Consider the following 12,878-nt stretch of genomic DNA (forward strand, 5'->3'; position numbering starts at 1 on the left):
GTGGTTTCATAAGTCTGATAGAATCAAATTGCATTTTAAAAGCCTAAGTATAAGGCAGAATGCCTCCTGTAGTTCAATTAAAGGCCAACTCTGTTTCATTACAACTCAAATCTTATTTCCCTTGTTGTGAAGTGTGTCTCTGGGGGGGAGTGGGAAAGATGAAAGGGGGTGCGGGGGGAGAGACATGACAAGGTAAAAGGGACAGGTGCATGCTGGTATTCTAGAAGTAAGAGTAAGTAAGTTGACTGCAGTTGCTGTGCCGCACTACTAATGGAGTCATTTAAAGTAATGATCTCGAAGATTGTCATGTAATTAAATGTCTGTTAAGTCACTATCTATCGCCGAATGAGGTAACACAATGGTGATTGAGCCTATGGATGAAAGCCTTTGCATTTGCAGTATTACAGACTGGGCGAGTTTGGCAGAAAAAAATAACAAACGGCGCCCTGATGACACATTTTCCATCAGCCAGCAGTGGCTGATCTGCCAGAGATGGTAGCCAGAGCTAAGCAGATGCATTTCTCATTTCTGTAAATGTTGCGATTAAACAGTAATCTACTATGGCTGAACAAACAAAAAAAACTACAGATACAACTTCATAAATAAATGTATCACAAATTTGATGCTCAGATGAAGGCAAACGGTCTAAAAAAGGAAAGCGACTGGGAAGTGTGCCCCTGCAATTACCATGAATTGCCATTATGGGACACCCAAGAGAACAGAACTGAAATCTTCCAGATCGTTACTTTAAGGTTCCCCAAAACCCTCAGCGTCCAATAGCTCTGATATTCAGTAATAATCACTCTCCTCCCAGAGTCACATCTGACCATTCAGAGACATAATACATATTAGATTCAGCATGACCTGCAGTAGCATCATTATCTATGATATCAAGCGCAAATGAATGTCCATAAATATATGATGAAATCATAAAAAAGATACCTTATAACTCACCAGAACCGTCACATTTTGAATTTTAAGATGTAAAATAAGTCCAGTTTCTACATCTGTGGTTGCAATGGAGCTGCTAATAGCTTATTCAGCATGCTTTTAATTGCACCAACTTGAGAAATATAAACACATTCATGCTTAAAAAACAGGACTCAGTTGCTCAACATGCTAACAAAAAGACTCACAAGCTTTGATTGTGACATTCTACTATTCACTGTGATTGGGACAGCACAGGGCTGCAGGCCACAAGCGAAAGTTAAAAGAAGCTCATGAGAACTCCAGATGAACTATAGCTACAGGAATAGCTCATCATGAGGCCAAAGCAGATGGTCACTAGGTTTCATAAAACTTTAACAAACAGGACGAGCAAGAGTGTGGCACATCCATGTGTGTTTAATGTTTATGGACCAAAGACGGCAATGGAGCTCTATGGCACAGAGGAATAAGATATATCTGGCTTTGGATACGCACAATACTTGTTACATTTAATATCAATGCATGCTCAACAACACTAACAAATCAATAACTTACATTAAGCATGAACTCATATAATGATTTCCTACATTGCAATCTTTCCATATAATCCATTACAGAGATGAGCGCTGAAAGTTATAAATAAGTTGCATTGATTACCTCTGACATCCCTTACAGCTGTTCGGCAAGCTGTGCGGCTATTAGATACAAGTTGTGCTATTTCTCCCCATGGTTAAAAGTATACATTGAAAATGAAATGCATACATCATGTATCACGTTTAACAAACTAAAGTTAATATATGAACATTTGACTTAGGAAGAAAGACAACATACAAAAAAGAAAACATTTGCCCATCTGCAGCTCTGCAAACAAAGGATTTGATGCAATCCTGTCATTATTAAACAGTGTAATATAAAACGTACTCCTCCAGTTCATAAGAAAAGCTTCTCTAATGCAATGTGCAAACACAGTGACTCAAATAGTAACTGAATTATTGGCAAAAATAGTCAGTATTCATGTTGTTAGCAAGCAAAATTTCACAAAACATGCACTCATTAGCGAATAGTAATGGATTTTTTTCCTGCCTAATACAGAACCACTTTTGTCTGTATGCACCGCATAAAAATTGTCATGAAGTACCAGTTTAAGAAAGTAGAGTTTAAGCTTAATTCAATAATTAGCCCAGTGCCACTTTAGTCATAAAGGAGGTTAAAGGAGTTGTACTCACTCTCGCTGTTACCCACCATCATTACATTTCTTCACCGGGTCAGGTGCCGTCATACCTTGAATAGCCAGAATGATTCATTTACAGTGTTAAATGTTGCCTGTCAACGGGAGAGCCATTCCAGCCTCCCCTTCCATCAGTGAAATATGAGACAATACACAGTGTTGTATTAGACAACCATTGAGAACGATGGATGTGAATGGGAATGCCGGAATGTGCAATGGATTTTTGGACCCATGTCCTCTGGACAGGCATACATGTCAGAATGTGGTATGTATGCATGGCTTGATATGTAGCCACAATTTCATGCAAGTCTATACAACCTTTTCACATTCTTTTTTCAGGGCTCACAAACCACGCCATGGTCTGCGCCATAGATCACCCCCAAGAAATGTCCATAGGATTTTCTGGAATGGGTCCAATTCTGCCATATTTTTCAAGACATGTTTCTGATTATTTCTCACATTAAGGGCCTCATAATCTCCTTCCCGCAATGTATCTAGACCCCTTAGTAACTGTCGGACTAGATGTATACATTACATCCATTAGTACATGGATGTATGTCACCATACATTGGAATATAGCAGGTTTCTTTGGCCTCATCACTTTTTTGAATCCTTCTAGATCATTCTGTTGTTCAAGCCTGCTCATTCGATTGTAACAACGCTAATCATAAACAATTTGGGTAGTTGCTTTTTTGAGTCAAAATACTCTCTCCATTCCCTGTTCCAACTCAAAAATAACATCCCAGCCTTCCTCTGGGTACTCAGGAAGAGTGCTCCCCTAACTACTCCCGATCGATCCAATCACTGTCGTGTTCCTCCCACAGTCTTGTCAGGCCTTCCTTCCAGTTGCTGTTTACCCGCCTGGTTTCTTGTAAACGCTTAAAAAAGAATTTCTTTTTCTGGCCTCTTCCGAGGTGTTGACAATATTCCGCTGCTAGGATGGTGGGTCTCACACTCTGCTGAGATCTTCCCAGTGACTGTGATGGAGATCTGTGAAGCTTTGAGGAGACTCGTGCAGTAGTTTTCATTGAAGCTCTTTTGAGAAGTATTCAGATCAACAGTACAACCATTTACTGTAACGGCATCTAATTCTGAAGGTTTGGTCCTTGAGTATTCTACATGTCCAAATTATGTTATTCTATGCGAGGCTGCAGTTGCTGGAAAATTGTATTGGATAATGGATTCTAAAACAATTAATAGCGCTTACCTAAGTCAACCAAAGTCAAAAATTAATGTCTTCAGGACACACAAAAGCATATGTGAGAGGAGACAGTGGCCTACAGCGGTTGTCAAACTTTTTGGGGCCAGGGATAACATAGGACCCCGTCATAATCGTAACACCGATTAAGCATATGCTTACTACCATTTCTACTCTTAGATGCCATTGGAACTATTTGTATTGTAAAACCTAAATACTTCAGACCTGTTTCATAGTGATAAACAGAAAAACATTTTGAATCATGTTGATACCACTTATACACTTTAAAACAGATTATTCAAATTGCTTGGGGACTCAACTTGACAGCATTTATACCTTTCAAGTAACTGATCTTAAAAGCTTTGTTGCGACCTGAGTGAGTTGAGTGATTCATGACAGATTGACGTGATGTGTCACAATCATATCAGTTTCTATTGTTCCAAACGTGGGTGGGAGTGATGAACACAATATGTTTGTTTCAGTGGCGCAAATGGTCCTCATCTGTTGACATTCAGTTTTTAATAATACAGCACAATTTTTTTAATTTATTATAATTATTTCGCAGACTCACAGGGGTCCTCGGACCCCACTTTGAGAACCACTGGTCTACAGACAGCTGTTTCAGCTGTGGAGTCTAAGTACTTACCCTAAGGAGACAAGGTTGATTGAATAATTTAGGAGAGACCTCTAAAAATGACTTTGGCCCAATATGTAATCCATCCATCCATTATCTATAACGCTTATCCTGTTCAGGGTCGGTGGGGGGCTGGAGCCTATCCCAGCTGTCATTGGGCGAGAGGTGGGGTACACCCTGGACTGATCGCTAGTCAATCACAGGCAAATATGTAATATTGCATAGAATTCTTAACGTAAGAGAATTCCTTCACAGATACTTCCACCAAATTTTTTGACAACAAGGATGGCAGTTCTCAAACCCTGCCCAAACAAAGTTATACTGTCACTTTAGACAAACCTGATCCAGTGGCCAGTTTTGACCCACAGGATTGTCTTCAACTCACAACACAGTGTCCATACACCAACATCTTAACCATGTGGAAATGATGGACGTACAAACACATTGTTCATGTTTAAGCATATAATGTGGTCACATTGACTTCCAAAATTTGTATGAATTGTCCCAGCACCAACTGGCCAAACATATGGAGTCCATGGTGGTAGCCTTAATATATTTATCTAATTAAATACATTTGCCAAAATCTGATACTATTAAAACTAATTGGCTCAATACTAAAAACATTGAGTTGCAGACACTTGTTATAATCAATTATCAGACAGTCAGTGAGCTTCATCTTCAGTTACTTTAAATAATTTTCACCAGATAAGTTGTCTGCCTGTTTATCTCATGATTTGAAATCGAAGCCTGAGCTTTGACAACCTTGCAGAACTTCTCTGTCTGTTGATAATATTCCATTAATTTGGAAACTGCTGTGAATTACACTTATACATACTGCATGGTGAGGACTAATGATGGCATTAGACAACTACACAAGCGGGAAGCAGTCCTTCGTCTTTTAATTTAAATCCAAACATATCCAGATCACATACATAGATAGCTTTGCATCACAAACGCACTTTATAGAGATGTGTGATTTAATGACTGTAATAGAAAATAGAACAAGATGTTCAGAATAGCATATGTTTGGTTTGCAACTGCTTAAGGACTTACACCTCCCCGAGGGCCACAAGCAAAAGCTGCTTAGTGTTTTGCATGTTGAAAATCAGGAATGGAAAATCCATCCTGAGATAATTTAGTGGTTTTAACATCTCAGTATACACCTCTAACTGTACTTTCACTGTCACAGAGTAGATCCTTGTATCAAGCTTGGTGTGTATGAATTAGAGCACGTTTTTCCATGTGCACTTCTATATTCTGTCTCTCTGCGTTTGTGTCTTGCTTTGAATCCATGCTGGAGGCTGATTAATTATTCTCTGTGTGAAGGGTGTTTTGGCCCAGAGTGATTGCTGCTCCTCTGTGGCACTCCTGTTCTCTAGATCACCTCGAGCCAAATGAGATGTGGTGGGGAGGAATAAAGGGTCAAAACCTTCCATCTCTGTCCCCAACCCCCCACTATTCCTGCCTTCATCCCCAGTCCCCAGCAGCCTAGAAAATCCAGAGCGGGGCCGCAAGGAACGTGGTGTCCCTTCGGACGATTTCCGTCTTAGAAGCATCATCCGGTCTGACACTGGAATCTAGTCAATGTCAATATGATTTAGTGAATATTTCATTTTCTATTTCCCAAATGCCTGCCTTGTTTCAAAGGATTACAGCTCGTACTTCTCCTTTTTGCGCTTCCACCTCCTTTCAAGCTCTGTCTTTCTCCAATCCCCGTCTTTCTGTCTGCTGACGGAGAGAAAACTGTTTTCTTTTGGTGCACAAAGTTCTGCTGCATAGGATTGTATACTGTAGATGTCATCCGCTACTTCTCATCTCATCAGTTCAGGTTGGATGTCCCCAAGACACAAAGGAATCAAACAGTAGGCTGAGGAGGCAGTGTTCTGGTTTGCAGTCGTTAGTCATGTCAAATGCTCAGTAAACAGTCAGAGCTGCTTGCAGTGCTGATAGCAGTTTGTCAGGGCCAAGGCAACCGTAGTCGCCCATGTAAATCCTTTTTCAAAACAGTTCAAAGACTGTTTAGTCTCAGGGGGATACATTTTACTTTTCTGTGGTTGTTTCCTAAAGAGTGACATTCATGGAAGAATTTTTAAGTCCAATTATTGTGAGCTTCCAAGCAATGGGCATTTTTTTACCTTTAGAGTTTGAATGCTGCACCAGTTTCTTTTAAATACCACTGTATTGTATTGTGCGGTCTGCATGATGTATTTATCTGAGATGATCATGTAAATCAAGGCATGACCATATTTACATTAAGATTCAAGCTCGGCACATGTATAACATGCTTTGGCCACAAACAAGCTACTTATATTCAGTTTTTTCGTTTTAAACCATGCAAATGTGCAACAATAGTGTTTAAAGTCATTAGATGACATGCACACAGAGATGATAAAGTAATGTATCATGCATGGGAATCTATACTTAATGAACCTGCTCTGCAGCCACTAAAAAAATGGAATGTCTCTCATTGACAAAAATTATATACTGATTTGTGACATTTGTGTGTCAACAAAAAGACCTCAATAAAAATGTGAATTTAGAGTCTTCCATTACATTTAAAGATTGTAAACCCTTATTAAGTGATATTTTAATCACATGTTTAATTGTTTTTGTAAAAGTTAGCTTTTTTTTTTTACATATGTTGGTAAGTTCTCCAAAAAAATGTACAGAGATTTTGCTTTTACATTACTGTAAAATGTCGTTAATATAAAATAATATTTTTGGCAGCGTTTTCTAAGCTAAAGTGGCCGTGGGTTCGTCAGAAATGTAATATGCATTGCATCATTCATTAATGATGGTTTTCTTCTCTTTCCAGGTACAAGAATATCATCCAGCTATGGACTGGCTGTCCTCCTTCTGGCATGTGGTTTGGTGAGGGATGCCTTGTTATAATTTGAAGAACTGACATGGTTTGCGCCCAGATCTCGCTCTCTCTCTGTTTGCTCTCAAAGTGAACAAGAAAATTGCCTGTTTTATTTTTTCCCCCTTCCCTCCCTCCCTCCCTCCCTCCCTCCCACCATGCGGACAGCACAGTTGGCCCTCATTTCCCAGCCACCACTGCTCTTGCACCCAGCACATTGTTATTAGCCACTGTAAACACCAGTCACCTTTGAACCAGCTGGATTACCTTTTGTACAGACGTCGACTCGACACCATCTGCGGTGCAAGGCTCCGGTGTGAAAATGGACTCTGTATCTTGTTGGATAAATCTCATGGAAGAATGACTTTCTTATGGTTTCGCTGTTCCTGTTCATGTGTTCATTGCTCAAAAGTGAACAAGAAAAAAGGAGAATCTACATTTGTGTAATATATATGAATCTAAATATATATGTTTTATTTGAACACCTAGAAAATCTATATGTGCTGTATACATAGCTCACCATATTGGCCATGGAACTTCATTGTGAATAGGCACTCTGGCCCTCTCAAAGAAACAAATGATATTCAAGTACATGTTAATTTAGACTGTTAACAATAACCATCAGGTTGAAAAAGTTAAATTTGTAATTTTTCTGCAGCTGTATAAGCCATCCAAATGATCTAATGTGCATACTTTTACATCTGGTTAGTGGTACATATACAGGTGTGCATGCTTCTTGGTCTGAAGGCTTAAAAGAGGGAAACATATGTTAATTGAGCTACATAAGTCAGCACTTGGAGTTCAGTGTTACCGTATGTTGAATTAAGCTTTATTTTGATGTGCTAGCTTCGGTGTGAAACAATTCTTGTCCCTTGTCATTTTAATTTGTATTGCATCCTCAGTAGGAATAAAAAAAGGGTGTCACAATTTATGAGTCATCTAAAAATCCTAATATGTGACCATTGGATGGTTAATTTTCATTCACTTGCACCATTTTTAAGCGGCATGCTTTGGTTGCTGTGCACCTCCCCGGTATGTCTCATTATACAGAAGGGTGATTGAGTATTTACCCACTTCATCATTTAAGTAAACTATTAATAGTTTGCTTTATGTTGATGCAAACACACAAAAACACACATCTTGTGATCGATGTAAGAATGGCTGGATGATGACATGAGATGCAGTGGAACATATGTAGACTTATTTACCAACGACGTAGAAACGAGCCCATGTTGAGGAGTTAGTTTTGTTCAAATCTTCTTTCTTATATCTCACAATAATATATTTTTAGCTTTATTTTCAGATGATATATCATAGAGATTTTTAACCATGCAGAGCATTTATAAGCAAAACGCTTTGACAATCTGACGCAAACACAGACAAAGGTGTTTTTCGGTTTCATAGCGCAACGGCTTCAGATTATTATGGTGATGCAGTATAAGCTCTGAAATAAATGGGATTCTTTTGTTGTTGTTAACTTTTGAGCTGAAAAGGAAATTGTGCACCATCCATCAGAGAGGCAGTCGCTCCAACTCAATCTGAAATATTTATGAATAATAGAGTAGTTGATTTATGTCTCAAGAGCTGTAAGTGAATGTTCCCCACCGTGAGGATCATGCTGCCAGAGTGCAGCAGTCGCCCTGCAATAAGATCGATACTTTATTTTGGCAGACATCGACCCCTAAGCACATTCTGTTTTTTGCTCAGTTGATGCCCAAAATTGACACCAACTTAAGCTAGCATGATAATATGAATCCTCATGTGTTGTATGGTATAATCTAACATGCAAACATAACATGCAGATGAAATTGCCAACGATTGCTGTTCTGTGTGTTTTCAAAAAATACTCACCGCCCTTCAAGCTTTTACTCCGCTTTGCAGACAAAGCAACAATCCTCCTGTATAGTAGTACTGCATTCCCAAAGAGCTGTGGGGGGTGACTTGTTGATTCAGCGCTGGGGTTCAGAAGGCTGAGTGTGTCATGCTTTGGGATCAGCAGCTTCCAGCCGGGGTACAAGATATGTGGGCGATAGAGGGCAACCCTGTCTAATCCCTCAAGTTCGAAATAGCTTCGGGTCGTGTTTGGACAGTTAATCTAGCATCACCTTCATATATATATAAGCCACTCTGCAGTGACTGGAACTCAATTGCTGTGTTTTGAAATGTTATGTAAAATGATTTAGGATGTTGGATTGCAGAAAAAGGACAGTTTATTTTAAGGTATCGAGAATGGGATTCGGATGTTGATTGTATTGGAAATGTGCCCGAGCACTTTGGAGAGTGTGCACAGTACGAGTGGACAGTGTGTCCAACCCTCATGTAAAAAGTTACAGATCTGTACAACTTGTAAATGAAATAATCAGCATGTTAACATGTTTTTTTTTTAAATCCATTTAAAAAGGCAGAGGCCAATGATGTTCTGTACTTGTAACAATGGTGTCATGTACTCATATTCAAGTGTTAACAAGTCCAAAGTGGGTTTTTCATCTCTTCAAAATGAACTTGGATAAAATGTATTTGACAAAAAAAAAAATCTATATATATTAGAAACATCTCCTTTATAAAGCTTCATCCTAATCTAGGGGACTCTTGATTTTGGGTCCCTGCAACATATTGAATAATAAAGAGGAGAGATTGGAGCGATGAATGATGAAAAATGACGCTTAGTAAAAGAAACCGAGTCATGAGTTAGGGTTGTGACGGAGGCTGAATTGCTTACAAGCAACAAAGTCTCTGTTACCAAAGAAGAGAACAGTTCACAGTGATGGCTGGAGCAGCAGTTCCTTCATCCAGGGATGTTATTTCAGAAACATCACACAAGCATTTCTCCGTTCTGTTTTATATGCCACTCTACCCATCCACTCTAGATGTATTTGTTTCTTCTAATGTATTTCATTTCAATGCGGTCCTGTCTGTTTGTTGAGCTGTCAAAAATTCTGATGAATTATAGTTCTCTTTTCTTTGGTATTGTGTGAGGCTTCTGTACTGGAACATTGCAACAGTTTGTATTATAATGACGATATCAGAATAATATTTAAATAAACCATTTTCACAGATGAAATTCAAACACTGAAGGGTTCCATCTGTTTGCTTGGGAACATATTGAGCTTTGAAGGGGAGAGAGCTGGAGAGAGTGCTGACAGCGGCAAAAACTGGCACGTTTGCAACTCAGGAGACGGTTACTTTTTTTGTGTGTGGGGCTTAATTAATTTTTATTTGATAGTGCTGCTGCTAAATGTTACTCAAAATCAGTCCGTCCTTCATTCGCGCAATGAGTGAAGAATATGAAAAAAAACCCACAAGAGGATTAGAGTAAAAAAATGTGCAAAAATGTGTGATTGCTTAATGTAGCTGCTGATTAGCGTGTTTTTTTTTGGATGACTTAATAATCACATGAGAACAGACCTAATGTGTTTACTGAGATAAAGATGGAGAGAATGGGAGCTTAGAAACACTTCATCATTAGGTTTGATGCCTATCCATATACTGCTTTTGTTTTATATAGGAAAAAGTGGGACTGATTGTAGCTTTAACTTATCAAAACTCATACATTGTACATGTAGTCATGCAAATTCATTCATTCATTTTTTTAATTATTGCCATATGCCAGACATTACATCAACAAACAACAACAAAAAACAAAACGAAAATAAGGAAATATGAACAGGGCAGGGAACACAGAACGCAGGCCAATCAACATTATACAATACAAATTATGTTATTGTGGTATTGTGTGTTCATTTGTTGTGTGTATGTGTGTATCAGCGTGGTCGGGGAGGGTGAGAGGAGTGGGATTGATACTGATGATGAGTGGTGGGATTGATACTGATGACGCTCGTAATTATTGTCAAAAAAGTTGAAATAATCATGGTGATGTCAGTAAAGATCAATCTATATCAGTGATATTTTGGTACAAATCTAGTCATAATAGAAGAAGAAAAAGGAAGAAATATATAAATAATTACAATTAAAAATAAAGTAAATAAATAAATACAAAATAATACAAATAAATTAAAAAATAAAATGAAAAAACAAATAGATGAAAATAATTAAGGACACTTGATCAAAGTACGAGTGTGAGCATTTTTAACATTAAGTAGTGTGTATATGCATGAGTGAGTTATAAATGCAACAGGACTGAATGGCTTTTCATAGACACTATTACATAACTCAACAGTGAAAGTCATCAAAATGAGATTATGTACAGTTAATCAGTGTGCAATACTGAGCTTTTAACAAATATACTCAGTATGTGTGCACAGGTGCCTCGGTAGAAAACCAATGAAACAGACGAGCTTCCATGAAAATTAATACATAACTCATATCATCATAATGAAATTATTATTACAGTTAAGCCATGTGCAAAGCATTTCAACATTTGAATTGAGTTTATAATGTTTACAATAACTGAGATATAAATACATCGGGGATGAATTGGGCTTAATCGTCTCCAATAGATAATTTTACACAGAATTTAGACGCGGCAAAGGATTGTTGATCACCTATTTTTAATTTTGAATGTAATTATTGCTTTCAACAATTCTGTTCAGTTATGATGATGTACTAGGAAGTTATGTTTTATGAAGGTACATCAGTAAGAACAGTCACAGCTTTCCTGTGCAGACATGACTTATTAAATGTACAGATGTATTCAGATGTTATAAAAAAGCTGAAAATTGTATAACATGTATTTATTGACATATAAAAGTAATACAAACTATTTTAAAGCACAGGTGAGAACAAAAAGCAGCGATTTACATACAAATAAATTATTGATTTTATTCATACAGAGCCCTGGACCGGCCACAGAGACAAAATAAATGTATATATATGGCATGTTTTACAACATTGAGCACTTTAAATGGTATTCTGTGTGCTCAAGATAAAAAAAAGAATTTATGCACATTACCATATTACAGTCCACCAAAATATGTACATTTGGGTTTAGCACAAGATATAATTTTTTCCCACATTTTGGGTAATTTGTAGGTACGAAATAACTGACAGCATGCACAATAAACCAGCCTCTCTCCTCAAAGACAGAAGTGCTTTGCACCTGCTTCTGGTATTGGTAAAAAACAAGAATAATCCAACACAAATACAAGAGTAATCCAGGAAAGAGACATTAAAATATAAATAACATAAACTATATTGTGCACAGGCAGTAGCATTCCAAGCGCTCAAACATGTGTTCCATGTTTTTTTCCCCGTCTCACTCTGTATATTTCTGACGGGAATTTTTTTTTTTACTTTGATAGTTTCCTAAACACAAAGCAATCTAGACCCCTCACAAACGGCTCCTGATGACATGACGGGGGAAAGAGTAGAAGTCTGCAGGTGATATCGCAAATTGGTCTTACTGCAGGTCTCTTGCTTTTGGCAGTCAACCTTCATCAGAGCGACTGTTGGATACAGGAAACTACTTCTCTGCTGGTAAAAATGGGCCTGTCAAATCTCATCATCCATTCATCTGCTTGAAAGACAAGATAGAGGAATGGAAAATAAAGGGAGAGGGGGGAAAAGACTCTTTGGGATTGAGGAGTGAATTTGGCAGCAACGGTTCAGCTAATCAGGTTTACTTAATCAGTGAATTCAGACTGCAAAGCAGGAAGAGAAGTGAAGAATGGGAAAGAAGCAACAATGCAAAATTAACCCTCAGCCCATGTTTGTTAATTCAGCGAGCACTGACAGTTATTCATGTGGAGGGAAAGCGAGGGCAAACCACCGGCCTGCCTCTGGCACTCTAATCATGCCACTGGTTCTATTGCAGCACGGAGAAAGATGGTGGAAATTATCATATGACTAAGCCTGTCTAAATCTTGCGTATTCAGATATGTTGTGTTGTGGCAGTGTCTATGAATCACAGATGGCCAAGATTTATTCGCCTTTTTATATGTTTCCATCGAGGAAAATAAATTATACAGTGAGATAACGGTTTACATTTTCATATGCTCATAAAATATACATGCGTACATTGTAGAGACGCTATCCACGCTGAATGAGAGTGCTGATAGGATTCCAGCCTTAATGC

General features: G+C 38.2%; 1 protein-coding gene across 1 annotated transcript in view; it reads left to right on the forward strand.

The window, feature by feature from the left end:
• vstm2a (V-set and transmembrane domain containing 2A) overlaps positions 1-9,914 on the forward strand; it is an 81,991-nt gene extending 72,077 nt beyond the window's left edge. Inside the window, exon 5 of the mRNA XM_069667790.1 lies at positions 6,803-9,914. Within this exon, the coding sequence (XP_069523891.1) occupies positions 6,803-6,879 (77 nt within the window). The 3' untranslated portion in view covers positions 6,880-9,914. The remainder of the gene's footprint in view (positions 1-6,802) is intronic.
• The last annotated feature ends 2,964 nt before the right edge of the window (positions 9,915-12,878 follow it).

This window comes from Semicossyphus pulcher, unplaced genomic scaffold (genome assembly GCF_022749685.1).
Source record: "Semicossyphus pulcher isolate SPU_LCO1_2020_fin unplaced genomic scaffold, fSemPul1.0.p SCAF_18, whole genome shotgun sequence".
NCBI classification, from domain to species: domain Eukaryota; kingdom Metazoa; phylum Chordata; class Actinopteri; order Labriformes; family Labridae; genus Semicossyphus; species Semicossyphus pulcher.